We start from the raw sequence: 15,000 nt of genomic DNA, 5'->3' as shown, positions 1-15,000 counted from the left end.
GTTCATAATCCTGTGGGACGTAAAAGAACCCGCACACTTGTCGCAAATTGTAGGGCATGTAGTTCCCGGTGTTGTGGTCTGTCTTCTGTGATGTATCATGGTTGGGAGGGTAAATGCTCGGAGAAATAACCCTAGCTACATCAAGCTACTCTAAAAATTCGAGGCTAAATAAAGATATATGATGTTACGATGATGGTTTAGGTCGTCCAGACGCAATCGAGACCCTAAAAGATAGCTCTGCACGCACGTTTTACATTTTGATACATTTCTTTGCCATTCTCGTCTTGACAACGACGTGAAATGATCACGTTTGAAGTCATGTGGAGGACGCGAGCACCTGACGCAGACTTTTCAATTTTCTCTCTAAATATCCACACCGTTGTCGCCAATTTTATTCTTGGCATGTGAACTCACATTTTCCATGCCGAGCGACTTAGAGTAATCACAAAATTATGACAATAACGGGAAATAATATTTTTAGACGACTTTCTTGTAGCCGTCGTCGTCGTCTTTGCTTAAGGTCCCTATTACGTGTCTTTTGCCGCCCGCCCAAGTTCGACTCAGACGGACAATGCGTTTTATATTGTTTGTCCCGTCTTTACATCAAACGAATAACACGAGAAACGAATAATTTGTCTTGACGGATTATGCGTCTTTCGTATGAAAACGGCCGTTGTCTCTGCGGATTCGACAACGTATCTTTTTTCTTTTCGAAAACAGTAACATTAAGGTTTCAACACTCCGGCGCATATGCTCGAACGGCACAATATTACAGATCATTGGTCCTGATGGTTTTAACACTCCAGCATCGGTAGACACGATTATCGCTGCTCCACCTTGGTTGGCACATTTCTGATCTTGTGCACCGAGTCTTCCTCCTTTCTGTGTACGCTTGTAGGACCGACTCTGGGAAGATCCACTAAACGGCGAATTTTGATCAGGCTTTGTGACCACATTCCGAACGGCGAAAGTGATTTAGTAGTCTAAAATGGCGGAGACCGATCACGAAACAAAAAAAGACTGAATTGTAGGAAATTAAATATCACTAGAAGCTCATGACCTCGAGGCGCTTAATTCTGCTTCAGAGCTGGGGTTTTTTTAGTTTGAAATTTTCCCTATTTGGATGTATACATGTAAAAACGCAGCTTTGCAATTTCCCGCGCGTGCAGCTTCGATGTTATTTTTGTCCATATTTGGGCATAAAATTGGTGTCCTAAAATCCCCAGGTTTATTCCAAGGAAAAGAGATGCGTGTTACACGATTTGTGTACTTCTGATATCACAGAAAGATTCTCACATAATTATTTATAAAAAAAAATTCGGAGTAGTTCAAGGATATTTAGCATTTCTGAAGTTACGTTTTCACTTCAATTGGTGCAAAAACTGCAAAAGTGAAGCTCAGAGCCCTTCTGGCAAATTACAAAATAATATTAACTAATAGGTCACCAGAGTTCGAGAGAAAGGTGCTTCGCTTGTTTATATATTTTCTTCCACGATAAAACCAGAATACTACCCTCCATTGCGCACCTTTCGTCCATGCAGCGCGCAGATACCCAAAATCGCTGCATTGAAGTAACGATTCCGCTTGGTGTCTGCCAAACCGCAACGCAGGCTGCAACCAATTGCCTTCAATGCTTAACTGTTTGTTAATGTTAGCATTGGTAAATTCAATTATTCTTACGTTATGCAGCATTTTTTGCACAAATCTCAAGATCAGTTGTTTGGATTTTCGCATGCAAGGTTCTTTTGGAGTCTTAATAAACTGCTTTCAAGTTGGATTTCACAGACACTAAGGTGATCATGCGTGAATAGTAAGTTGTATTGGTGTAAACTAAAACAGTGGGATAATATCATCACAAAAAGATGATTTAACTCATTTATTACTGCAACGATTACAATATTTTCGGGCGCAAATCCCGCGGGAGTTGCTCGGAGGTAAATAACAGAAGATATTCGGCGTGCGAGTAGCCAATCAGAGCGTGTCTTTAACGCTATCTAATGTTTTAGTATATATTACTAATGTTTTTTATTCAGCCTTGATGGAAAAGCAGTAGATCGATATTTTCCTTGACATAAATAAACTAATTCATGTTAATTTGTCATATACATATACGATTATGTAATAATAAAACTCTTTCTACATTTTAAAAAGTGTGTTTTCCACATAGTTTCCTGGCAATATTTTAAGCCAAAATTACTAGTAAATACTGAAGGAGAAAATAATTCTTCCACTCAGCAGTTTAAAAGTGAAGTGTCTTATTTTATAACTACACAATTAGGAATAAAAGTGATTCAACTGTGTACTCGATACTGATATGTTGAGAAGTATCTCTAAACTTAGCTCAGTGCCCTACTCTGAAATTATTTTTATACAAGATTCGTTCCACGAAAATATTGTGGAATTTTTTACATGATACAACTGCGTCTTCACAAATAACTCAAGGGATGCTTACTATTAAGCCAATGGAATTTCGATTGGAAGTCAATTGGAACGTTCCGGTCCGGTGTCTTGAATTTGTGTTAAATTTCAGTTGGTGGAGACACAAGAGCAGTACTGGAAATAACAACTTGGGTAATTTCGGTCCAACCGATCCCACCGGTCAAAGTGGACTTTTTTAAATTTTTTTCCGGACATTTTCTGGTTGGACCGAACAAGCTAGGTCAATAAAAACGGAAAATCGCTTTTACCATCATGCAAAGCTCACAAACCGGCAACGCCAACCGGTTTTTTCGACAAATGGTAAGCACCCAAGTTCAACTAAATATTTTTTTCTTATATCACGCATTAGATAAGAGAACTTATACGGTTTACGAAGTCAAAGAAAACAACAACTTGGTCTCCGAACTAAGTCTTAAGATATTTCACTTGAAAAATGGAACAACCGTTACCGTTGCCATGGCGATCGTTGGGGACTCGCAGACATCCGTAAAACAATTGCCTGACAATAGAAATAGACAAATACCAAAACGTTTTCCAACTGAGAGCATCGACAGTGTTGTAATCCTTGTCCATGCGAAACCCACTCTTACCTTAAAAAAAAAACGCTTTCGAGTTTCGCTCATATCTAGGAATCATGAGTTACATTTTAATCTCTCTGGTTTTTAGAGTTTATATAGAAAGATTTTTAAATAGGATATTTACATTGGAAATAATAACCCTCTTCTGCATGTCGATCTTTGGATGATGTTTCTGTTTTTAGAGCTTAAATAAACTTATCTAAAAAAGATCGGAACTTGCTTTGTATTGCTGTCAGTTAAATTATTAAAAAGTAATCGTACAGTTTAATTTGGATATAATTTGAACTCGTGTGTTTTTCAAAAAGCTTAAATATTAATTCTGATACTTTTTGAAAACACCCACTTATGCAGATTATTTCCAAATTGAACTCGAAGTAGTCACTATGATTAGCTCTACTAATTTTTGCAAAGACCTTTGCTTGTACCAGGAAATTGTGCACGGATTGCATGTGATCAATAGAGGATATTACATGGCTGCGCGGAGATACGAGATTTCTCTTAGAGTGCTGAAAACTTTTTCACGAGTGAACGAAGGGAACGAGTGAAATATTTTTCAACACGAGAAAAGACATTTCCTTTCTCCAAGCGGCCATGTTATGGTATTCTATTAATTATATAAACAGCAATGAAATACTAAATCACTTCACGAAAGGCATCGAAAGGCCTTTTTATAGGTAACCATAGCAACAGTGATCTTTTCACGTGTTAAGACATAATTAATCGAGGGACTGGTTATGAAACCTTTTAACTTTCAAAAGGGAGAACAATGTTGCCGCAACCGATGTTGAATTGACCGTGACCCTGCACAATCTTTTGTTTTCGCTTCGCACGTGCTCGCAAATTAGTTGTGCATAATTTAATCAAAGGATTTGATTGGTTATCTTCTCAAAAAAGGTGTGTTTTGTGCAGGGTAAAGCCCAAAAATACAGACAAAAACATGAAACAAAGGAGCTTGTCCAGTTTCATAACCATATCCATGCATTAACTATGGTGAAGATAATATGTTATCTTCGCGTGTGAAGGTATCATGTTTTCGAGCGAAAGCTCACTTGGTATTTCATTGGTGTTTATATAATAAATACTAATATTAGCCCGGCGTTTGTTCTAACATTGGTAATGTTGGGGTGAAGAACGTCCACCTTGTATAATTTTTTTATCTGTCACGCAGTTCCCTTGAAGACGTTACGGGACCCAAACGACTCTGCCTAATAAGCCACACTTGTAGGCTGGGTTCCTTGTCTTATCAATTCAGGAGCTTCGGGGACATGTTCCAGGTGTTTTTCATTCCACGCCTTTCTTGTAAATCCTCGGCGAAAATCTGGCGCGCTTGTCGTAGCAACAACGTTTGTTCCCCGTCCGCACAAGTCTTTGAACAGCCCAAAGAGGGCCTTACGAAAACCATCGTTCAGAAGTACATAGAGGCAAGGATTGATGGCGCTGTTTGCATGAGCTATCCACAAAAATACAAAGCTTGCAACGTATGGTAGTTTGTCCTGATGATCAGGAAGTACAAACCAGAAGAAATGAGTGATATAAGTTGGAAACCAGCACAGCGCGAAAACAACGCATATAACAACCAACAGTCGCACGACCTTGCGCCTGGACTTCTCAACCACGGCACGGTTGCTATCGGTTATGTTGCCTGGAATTTTACGACGAGCCAGTGTGCGGCATATCAAAGTGTATGCAATGATGGTTATGAAGAGTGGCAAGGCGTACACCATTACGAAAAGAGATATATGAAAGATTCTGAGTACGCGAAAAATTTCGTCTTCTGAAAGATTGTTTGTGGGCAAGTCGAAATGGCAATGGTAACCATTTCTATCCGGATCAAACGACACATCAGAAAGAAACACGTAAGGGAACATTAACGCAAACGAAAGAACCCATATCGTCGTTGATAGAATCTTTGGTCGTTGGAAAATCGCTTCTCGAAGAGGGAAGAAAACGGCGTAAAATCTATCAAAGGAAATGAGCATCATTGTTAACACTGAAGCCGCTATAGAAATAGGAATAGCGTAGAAAAGCACTTTGCAGGTAACGATTCCCAATTTTCCTCCAAACCAAAGATTTCCCTTGTAAAGATACGCGACTTGGTATGGCATAACTGTTACGGTCAGTAATAGATCTGCAATAGCCATGTTTGCTATAAAGAGGTTCGTTACATTTCTGGAAGATTTTTTTAACACCACGAACAAGCCAAAGGAATTGCCAAAAAAGGCTATCAAGAAGGTAACTGCATATGCTGAAGTAAAGGCAATCTGGGCTTTCAATGATAACTGATCGGGAACTTGTAGTGTGGAACTACGGTCGTTTGTTCCTAAAAGACAAAAAAAGGGTCACCAGACAAGTCAAAATCAAAGAGTCATGTGATACACGCATGGCTTCGAGGCCCTTGTGTGAAAATGAGGCAAGTCGCCGTTTTGACCGACTCTTCCGTAATCCCCTGCTCGACTCGAATAGCATGGTCTCTCGATCCTTGAACTCAATTTCCGAAGCACAAACACTAAAGAAAGGAATTCATCTTCAAGGTTTGTTCCAAATCTGCGCCTTTCATGTGGCTTTAGATGAAGTTAAATAAATGAAATTTGATTTTTGAATATCCTAGTTTACTTTTTCCGCGCCATATGTGTGCTCCCTCAACAGCTCATTCAAAGCGCATGCATGCGAGAGGTTGATAGAAGTGTTCAAAATGTGGGATGGTCACCATCTGACTTTTACTTGTCCGTCATCAACTTCATTTCACAATCTTTAATTGTGGAAATCTTCCACTTTTAACTTAATTATTTTCTTTAATTGTTCATTTCATTTCTTTCCTCAGTCTCTGGTTTAATTTTTTAGGCCATTCAATCCATTAAATCTGACTTCTAGTAGTATCCTGTATCTCAATTATATCGCTTTTACTCGGATTTTCCGATCCTGTCGCCCTGGTCATCACCGATAAATCGATATTGTTTTACTGTCTTTTGTCAAAACTGGAAGCTACTTGCTTACCAGACAATGGGGATATAGTGAGATATGCGTTCAAAGGCGGTTTAAATGTGGATAGAATAAAGTGAGCTGTGGATCGGCAGCTAAATAGCCTTAATGTCGAAAAGGAAATTAGAGCTGTTGTTAGATAAGAAAAAGGTGGCCTTCACAAATCATCAACTACGATTAACCACCTGGGTAAATACCGAACAGAGCGAAACCGTTCAAGCTTGGCTTACCGTTTGTTCCTGTAGCATTAATGGCGTCGTTCATTTTAGCTTCAGTGACCCTAAACGTGTCTGTTGAGACAGAAAGGGCGAACTCAACACAATGATTACTGTGCGCCTAATCACGCGCGCTGCAGAGGAGCAAATTGATCGTGAAAGACAAACAAATGAAATTACAAAGTGATATGCATGTTTCCTAATGTAAATATTATCATATTTATACTTCTTCACTATGAATAAGAAAGTTTTAACGTGAAGACTTGTACGCAATCTTGCAGCCAAGGAAGGGCCTGCTGTGTCATTTTACCTTTCCCAAAAGACAAAACTTTGTATTTTGACATCGAGGTTCAACCACCACCATCCACTGCCACATCAATGTAAAGGTGGCCGTTTTCTATTTCGTAGTTGTTTTCTATCATGAAATGTAATAATTCAAAATTTCCATTTTCAAAAGGATAAAAATTAAGAAAATTGAATGAAATTGTCCTTTTAAAAAAGCGACCTATGACGAATTTACATAACTCTGCTTAAACATGTCAAGCAAAACGCCAGATAATTTCATATTACCAAAGCATTACCGCTCTGTCAATTTGCTTTATTTTTCATTGAAATACATTTATCACTTGGCAATCTCGAAGTGTTTGACGGATAACAAATAATGAAACATAATGCAAACTTGTAAATTGGTTTTTTTAACAATCTGATTAACTTTAACAGAAGTCACCAATAATCATCGGAAGCTAGCAATGTCGTAAAATTCATTTACCTTCGTGTTACGCCATACGAAGAAAGCGGTAACGAATTCGTGCTTCCGATCTCATTGTTTGTTCTGGTTTCAGTATCGAAAGAGCCGTGCAGCCAGTTTGAAAAAGTAAAACAAGGGGAAAGCTGACATATTGAAGTCTGTTTCGTTTGATATATATTCACTAGAATTGCACCATTTAGTCTTCCGATAAGGAACTCTCTTTAATTCGGTTCGTCAGCAAAAGTATTGGACAAAGTGACATACAACATAGATTGGCAATCACCAGCGTTTATACGAACGCGGTTTCACATCGACACGGTTTCATGACTTCGAACCTGTGTCAAAATCGATGCGGTTTGGAAGCGCTTACACGGAACTGTTTCGCCAGAAAATCCAGGTAGTTATGGTATAAGCGAGCGCTGCACTACGGGCTAAATTGACTCTTTTGAATAAAGCAATGAAAATTTCTCGCCAAAGTAGTAATCGTACTCAAATCGATGCGGTTTCACTGTTTACACGACAGATGAAAAATTAACCGCATCGTTTCGAAAACGCTCCACTTTTGGCAGCGGTTTCAAATCGACACGGTTTCGGCAAGTCTCGATCGGTGTCGTGTAAACGGAAGGTGAAGGTGAACTGACTTTGACTGTAATTTCGAAAATCCATTTATCAGTGTTCTCATCAACAAAAGGGCACTCTTTTTGCGAAAGGAAGGATGACACAAGTAGAGAGCTGTATTTTTCCTGTTAAGTGCAGAATGCTCCAGAAAGTGGTATTCGCGCTCTAAAAGTTACGCGTAAACAGCAAATACATCTATGCAATTCCTTCAAGGCTCGTCGCCCCAAAATAGAGCTTTCGCTGTTTGGATGGCTAAAAGCGGACACTGTTATTAAACCAATTTCCTGGGTTTGTGGTACCTTTTAGTTCATAATTAACCTTGCAAATTGCTTTCATAATTGTGTCCGCTTTTCGCCATCCGAAAAGCAGTGAGTCGATGGGTAGCAAAGCAGCATTCCACTTCCTAAACCCATCTATCTAATGATCAGGTTTAATTTCTCCTACCAAATTAAAGGGAATGCAAAGTGTGATATCACCGCCAGTGTTTTCAGCCACTTTTTGAAATTTTCGAATGTAGCTTTTAGCAAGTTTTAAGCATTGCCGTCTTTATGGCCAAAAATGTTCGAACGGTATTGTTTCGATATTGTAACAGTGAAGGATCTCACCTATTTAGTTCCATAGGATTTTCACCGTCTTTCGATGTAGGAAGCTCCTCTGCTTGACCTGTGAGATTTTTTGCCATGCAGGTGAATAAATTCCGTATACCACTCCCAAAAACACGTATTTGTCGTTGACCAATAAGACGTTTGTAATTTCCCTACCAAGGGTAAACACTGAATTCGTTCGTTCTGAGTACGAAAATCGTGTGTATCAATAAAATAATATATGCCAGTCAACGATGATTTCTTGTTGTTTTAGCCAAATTGTTCTCAATTTTTGAGCCCTGTGTATCCGGTTCATAACTTGGAAAATAAACCCACAACTAAGCGAGATTAAACAAAAATCGAAAAAGGTCTGTCAATAAAACTGCGAAATAGCGTATTTTTAGAAAACCGTCAGGATAAGGAACAGCCAAAGATAAACAAAATCATCCTAATCTTTTTGTCGCATATTAGGTGATTTGTTTCCTGCAGTTAGAGCGGATTGATTTTAACTGGTGAAATCATTAGCCAATATTTATTTGATTCGGATAATAAGCCTCTAAGTCAGTTAAACTGAAAACGATTTCTAAAGAAAAGTATTTGACATGTTTACAAGTATTTTGTGAAACGTGGTTAAAAACTCCAAACGTGACAACACATAGCACGCACTTGGTTTTCATCTTTGAACCGGAAAAATGTAACAATTTCGGTGGCGAGTCAAAACAATGATGGGCTAATTGTGACGGTGAATGGAAAATACATTCAGTCTTGAAACATGGTGTTTTTGAATGCCTCAGTTTTCCTTTAAATAGCTGAAGATCTTTCTCGTCGGCTAGGTAAAAAAATACGCTTAAAATGGATTAAAAGTATATTTAAGCGACGCCTTGGTTGTTCTCGACAAACATTTAATGACGTAACAGAGGGGAACATCACGTTAATTGCTTGTCACTAGAAAAAAAAATGAACATCGAAAAACTAGTTGTGGCTTTAATATACAAAAATTCAGTCACGTTGTAACCTTTGTCAAGTCGAACACAACTATTCTAAGGGTGTGCAAACGGCGTTTCTTTTGTTAGAGGCCGTGGTAAAACGCGTGGCTGCCATCTTTGACGACATGAGTACGTCGCGGCATCTCCTTTTTCCTTGCCAACAGGGCAAACAAGATGTGTATTCAGAGGAAAACCCATTTATACAATGAAGTGAACTCTCAAATGTTTCCTTTTTGCAAGAGAAAACAACGTTTCCCAGGTTTTAAAGCGCTTATTGCAACCAAGAAAAACCGGCATTCGTTAAGCTAGTTTTCCCGAAACTTCAACTCAAACATCCAAAGTTTCTTTATTTCCACATACTAATTTACAATATCAATACAAAGAACAGTGATTAGAAAAAATGTGGAGTTGCGTAGACAAAGAATAGTCCACAAGAATAGTGAAATTGTTTCAAGGTACTTACGTAAACAAGTATCCGTCATAATCATCGATCCTTTAGGTGCGTTGATCAGAAAATCGCAATTTTTTTTTTTTCCACCTATGTGTCTTTTGCTATTTACTAGGAATCTTAGCGATGGTTTGAAAGAATGGTTGCCCGTGAACACATGCTCGCGTGACATGATCAAGCTGTTTATCCATCCTGAATATTAGATCATTTACTTCACTCCTGTTCATCCGTGAACTCATACTACGAGCCATTCGCACCGCCTCGCCCTGCAAAAAGTACGCTTGGTTAGCCCAAAGGGTGAGGCGCCGCGGGTCTGGTATGTGGAAGGTTGCGAGTAATTCGATTCTACTATGATTTTCATAAGGAAGTGTCCCGTTCCTCTTCTCCACACCTTCAACATTTATTGACTGAGTGGGAGGGCCGGACGGGAAACTATTTGGTCCGAGGTCATGGCGTACGGACCGAGGGCAGTGAGGTCTGTGCGCCAAGAGAGAGGCTAGTGAGTCTAATTAGCATATAAACAAAAGATTTTTTTTTTTTTTTGGCCGCCATTTATGCATTTGGTCAATTACAAAGTGATTATTCCAATTTCGTACGCAAAGCGTACCTGTTCAAATGCAGGAGGCGCGGTGGCCTCATGGTTAGTGCGCTCGACTCCCGAGCGAGCGATCCGGGTTCGGGGCCTGGTTGGGAAAGTTATGAAAGTTATGTGGTGTTCTTGGGCAAGGCACTATACTCTCACGTTGCCTCTCTCCATCCCATCCAGGGGGGAGTAGAAATACTTCTAGTCGCTTCATGCTCCGGCCTGATGGGCCACTTGGCTCGTATGCAGAGTTTTACCTGTTCAGATACCAAACAAGACACCTGCCGTTCGCCCCAAATCTCAAACCTCAAAGCTGTTTATTACACGTTGCTGTTTTGCAGAGGACGGCAATAAAACGCACGCACAAAGCGTTTGATTTTCCTCATCACAACTGCTGGTTTGTGGAGGTCTCGATGCCTTTGCCGTCGTCATTTTTTCCCATAAGCTTTCTATGTGTGTGAGATGGTTGCGCGGATAAATGCCATAACTTTAGACTGAAGAACAAACAAGACTATGGCGTGTGCCCGAGGTTTGAAATGCGATATTTTCCTTAGTGCACGTGCCAAAAACCAACAACTCGAAACTGTGGTCAAACTTGTTCTCAAATCTCTCTGTTAACCACCTAAAGCTAATGTCAAGGGTGAATGAGACAAGAGTGTTGATCTATCACTTTGCGGCCTTGCCCCATCACAGTCACAAATGGATTTATTTTTCGATACACTTTGCGCGACGAAAAAACAAAGAGCCGCCAATTTTTTAACCAATCAGAAGAAGCCATGTCACGCATGACTGCTTCTGTCATGTTTTTTTTCAGCGATATGACAACTGATTTTCGCGGGAACGTGCATTCTAAAAATAGACTCATTTGTGACTGTGCTGGAGAGCCCATCCATGCCATAACAACACTCTTATCTAATTCACTCTTGCTAATGTATAATCTTACAGTGTAGTAAATTTTACTTTATTTTATTTTTTCAGAAAAGAGAGTTACATGATATGATGTTCTCTGATTAATGCCCACCTTGCCATGGTCATTCTGGTGTAGCAAATACAAACATCAGTTCAAAAATATTAAAGTCGCAAAAGATATCATTCAAGCAATGTCTCATCGTACCTGGAGATAGTGGACCACCTTAAAAGGTCTGTAGCTGGACAAAACATTGCATTCCGTGTTGCGCTTTTCGTGAATGAGTTCTGAAAAGGATGAAAACAGAAAATACACATGTGATTTTAGAGAAAGAACAACATTTTTGTAAAAAAATTAAAGATATGTAATTGTTGTGGAGTATTCTTGTGCTTGCTATCGCTGATCGCGTGGCTCGTAAGCTCAGAACCATCCCACTAACTACACAGGTTATCGACATCCAGCGCCATGACTGTCTCCTTGTATAGCATCAGAGCTTTATCCGAGCGAAAAGCGACTCAACGATACAACCTACGTGTACAGCTGTTTAAGACGTGTAACTGCCAAAAAATAGGATCTTAAAATGCCCAAGGACTGCCTCTGTTTGGCAGTTAAGTGTAGCTTTACTTTACCGATAAATGTATATTTGGCCCGTACAACAAAGGACCAGTTCGGTTTTTAACGTATAAGTCTGTCTTCAAGACTGTGCTGAGTGTGTGGTAACTAACATTTGACCCTACCATTTGGAATTAATGAATACTTGTGATATTTTTGAAATTCTCAAATTGGACCAGATAAAGAGTGTTGTCCAATAAACCTGAATAGATACGAGTCATAAATGGCCCTGTCTTCGAGTTGTCACTGATTCGTACAAATGGTGATTGGGAGTGACGGCGAATCGTTGTCAAGTCGACAAATGCACTTCAATAGTGGCGAGTGCAGCAGCTGTCTTCGAGTTGTCCATATTTGCTCAATTTAATTCACACGAATAGAGTATTCGAGTGACAAGTCGTTGCCTAGGTAAATCGACAAATGCATCTTGTTGCTTACTTTCCAAATGAACTGTCGGAGACCTTGGTTTGATTTTTGTTAATTGTTGATTTCAGTTTACAGTGTCCATAATTAACGCTTCAGCGCTAGAAGACTTGACACTTTAATTAAGTTCGTTTCTTTTCTTAGCTTTCGTTACGGTTGCGATAGGTGTGAAAATGAAGGACAAATGAACATTCAATTAGGAAATAAGGTTATAGGTACTGCCCTTGCAGTTTCCAGATTTTAACCGAACTGTGATTGTAACAACCTTGTACGACCTTTCTGGTTTTGATCAGAATTCAGCCGATCATAATTCACGAAAATTTGTGCATATCATTAAGTTAGGAATTGCTTTTAAGCTGTTAGAGTAGCTCGTTTCTCGCCAGTGGTAACAAAGTTAATATACGAGTCAAATAAAATAATAAAAACTCAGTCGGCTATTTTGATTGATTCTAGTTCGTTAGCTAACCTGGTGACTGGGAAACTGTTTACAAAACGCGATTAGTGGGACTTAAATATGCGGGTTTGATATATTTTTAATATTTTTGTCTTCTAGTCGTCCAATAGTGTGATCATTACTAATTGTGGATTCGAATTTCTTATGTTAATGGCTGCCAAGACTATTAATTGCAACTTTATGACCACTGTTAATGAGTTGTCAGTTGGATTTTTCGGTGGTTGTTACGTTCTTTTTTTAAATTATTCTTTTTTATGTAACATGGCACGAAAAAGCTGGATCAACTTGGTTGCCCATCAATTTGGTTGGGGTACAGCGGAGATTGTTCTCTACCCAAATGCTGTAAGACGACAGCGCTTTTAAAAATTGTGTGGTTTCTGCCATGAGCAATATGTCACTAAAAATTTTGTAAAAATTCTGCTATAAGTAATAAATCAAGTAGGGGACGGAGACCAAATAACTTTCACTCTGCTCTTAGAAATAGAAACAGGAGAGTTCGGTAGTAGCCTCCCTGGGTGAGCAGCTGTCTGCTCACTCCATTTGAAAAGGTACCCCAAACATAGCACCTGGCTGGAAACATTGATATTGCGGCGCTCGAAGAAACCTTGCCGCGCTGGGTCAGCTGAAGGAGGTAGGAACAGAACACACTTTCTTCTGGAAGGGAAAGGAGGAGAACCAACCAAGAACTCATGGCGTTTGATTTGCTATCAAAAATGAACTGCTCAGAAACCTTGCGGAGCTCTCGGTTGGTATCAACGAGACCCTTAGACACCCTTAAATAAAAACAACAGGCCACAGATATCTCAGCATATGCACCAACCCTGTTGGCTGAGCTTGAGAATAAAGAAACAGTCTACTCTACTCTTGCGTCTGTGTTATCACAGGTGCCACTCAGTCGTAAGGTCATTCTTCACGCAGAGTTTAACGGTCGTGTAGGCAGAGAGCCCTCAGTATGGCAAAAACGAAATTGCAAAGAAAGAGGTGGGTAAGCCAAAGTAAATTGGGGTCCTGTTACTAACCAATTGTGCAGAGCACCAGTCGGCGATCACAAAGACCCTCTTCTACAAGAATAAGACAACTTTGAGGCAAAGCTTTCAGAACACAGGGCACTCAATATCCTGACAATTGGCGTGATGAAAGTGATGCAAAAGTTCCACCGCCAATTGCTGAGAAGTCTGGCTGAATGACAAAAAAGAAACAGCAATAATATGTACATGTAGTATAATCAAAGGTCCAGCGTCAGGTCCGTGAGATGAAAAACATCTGGTAGGTGCCGCAGAAGGCGCAGGAGATTCAAGCCCTACTGACAGTAAAAACAGCAGCGCAGCCACAAAAAAAAAAAAAAAAAAAAAAAAAGAAGATGCATGGCCAATATCACATGCAAGGGTTGACACTCTCTTTAAGGATATGGATGGCATTCAAATCAAATGGAGAGAACATTTTTGTGTGTTGCTGAATAAGAAACCTTCTGTAAACAACGGTGAAATAGAGAATCTCCCTAAACGTCCTACCGTGGGTCATCTTGACGAACCGCCGACACTTGAAGAGATCGTCACAGCTATTTAAGGCTATGAAGAATGGCAAAGCTGTCGGTTTAGATGGTATCCCGGCAGAAGTGTCGAGGCTGGGGGCCCACATCTTACTGGGAAGACGAAGTCATGCCAAGCAATCTACGGGACGCCAGTGCCACACTTTCCACAATGTTTGTCAATGAATGGAGTCAAAAGCTTTCGTTAGATTAATGAAGGCCATGTAAAGATCTTTGGTGTTCACGGCACTTTTCCTGTATCTGACGAGCTCACTTTCGTGTCACTAGCCCCACAAGCTGTTCTGAATCTACATTGTGGCTCTGGAAGAACATCTTCAGCGATGGGGCCAGGCGGTATGTGCTGTCATTACGTGAAAAGCAACACTTAGAATACAACAAAATACTCAAACCACTGTGCTAACCAATAAGCCACTAGACTTTCATTAGGGCCAAAGAGAAGTCTCTATTTCAAGGGAAGAATACTTTACTTAAGTAAACTGGAGGAAACTTATTTGAGGCAGGCAATTTGTTAGAAGCTGGGTGCTTAAATATGTTCAACCATTCACGGTACTTTGATTAATCCATGATAAATATCTACAGTACCGACTGAAAGCGTCTAAGGTGATCAACATGAGGCATTCCGGACATCGTAATAAGTGACAATGCTCCACAATTTGCGTGTCAGAAATTCACTAGAGATGAGACCGACCTTAGAAGCCCAAAACAACAACAAAGCAACGAGAAGGCGGAAGCAGCCATGAAAACGCAAAACATCTTCTCCGCGAGGCAAAAGAAACTAAGGGAGATATCTGTCTAGTCTTTCAAAGCCAATAAAAAAGTAACATTTCATTCAAAAGGTTCTAAAAATATATAACACGATGTATTTGGGATGAATGCGGAA

At 39.8% G+C, this 15,000-nt stretch overlaps 2 protein-coding genes across 5 annotated transcripts in view; both read right to left on the bottom strand.

Annotated features, from left to right (window-relative positions):
• Window positions 1–1,894: 1,894 nt before the first annotated feature.
• LOC138013143 (kappa-type opioid receptor-like) lies at window positions 1,895–9,670 on the bottom strand. Of its 3 annotated transcripts, XM_068860137.1 has the most exons (4): window positions 9,611–9,670; window positions 8,183–8,240; window positions 6,227–6,286; window positions 1,895–5,337 (listed from the first exon to the last, which is right to left on the bottom strand). In XM_068860137.1, the coding sequence occupies exons 3-4, from the start codon at window positions 6,258–6,260 to the stop codon at window positions 4,223–4,225; spliced, it is 1,149 nt and encodes a 382-aa protein (XP_068716238.1). In that variant the 5' UTR covers window positions 6,261–6,286; window positions 8,183–8,240; window positions 9,611–9,670; the 3' UTR covers window positions 1,895–4,222. The 3 variants fall into 3 exon arrangements, with proteins under 3 accessions (XP_068716238.1, XP_068716239.1, XP_068716237.1); XM_068860138.1 differs by lacking the exon at window positions 8,183–8,240 and having other exon boundaries at window positions 9,611–9,624; XM_068860136.1 differs by lacking the exons at window positions 8,183–8,240; window positions 9,611–9,670 and adding an exon at window positions 6,522–7,417.
• The window catches only part of LOC138013142 (PMS1 protein homolog 1-like), a 27,695-nt gene continuing 21,816 nt past the window's right edge, over window positions 9,122–15,000 (bottom strand). The window contains exons 12-13 of one of the 2 annotated variants that reach the window (XM_068860134.1): window positions 11,293–11,372; window positions 9,122–9,861 (exon numbers count right to left, since the gene is read on the bottom strand). In XM_068860134.1, coding sequence (XP_068716235.1) covers window positions 9,700–9,861; window positions 11,293–11,372 — 242 coding nt within the window. In that variant the 3' untranslated portion in view covers window positions 9,122–9,699. The remainder of the gene's footprint in view (window positions 9,862–11,292; window positions 11,373–15,000) is intronic. The other variant, XM_068860135.1, reaches the window with a different exon arrangement.

This window comes from Montipora foliosa, chromosome 8 (genome assembly GCF_036669935.1).
Source record: "Montipora foliosa isolate CH-2021 chromosome 8, ASM3666993v2, whole genome shotgun sequence".
NCBI lineage: Eukaryota > Metazoa > Cnidaria > Anthozoa > Scleractinia > Acroporidae > Montipora > Montipora foliosa.
The sequence above is the reverse complement of the archived record's forward strand: the minus strand, read 5'-3'. Positions and strand labels throughout refer to the sequence as shown.

What these genes read in the sequence shown, in the direction of transcription:
- LOC138013143 (XM_068860136.1), bottom strand. Translation starts at nt 6,555, where the DNA reads ATGTCAAAATACAAAGTTTTGTCTTTTGGGAAAG. An exon ending in AGTTTTGTCTTTTGGGAAAG is followed by an intron (nt 6,287 to 6,521) that starts GTAAAATGACAC and finishes CTGTCTCAACAG; the next exon opens with ACACGTTTAGGGTCACTGAA. An exon ending in TAATGCTACAGGAACAAACG is followed by an intron (nt 5,338 to 6,226) that starts GTAAGCCAAGCT and finishes TTTGTCTTTTAG; the next exon opens with GAACAAACGACCGTAGTTCC.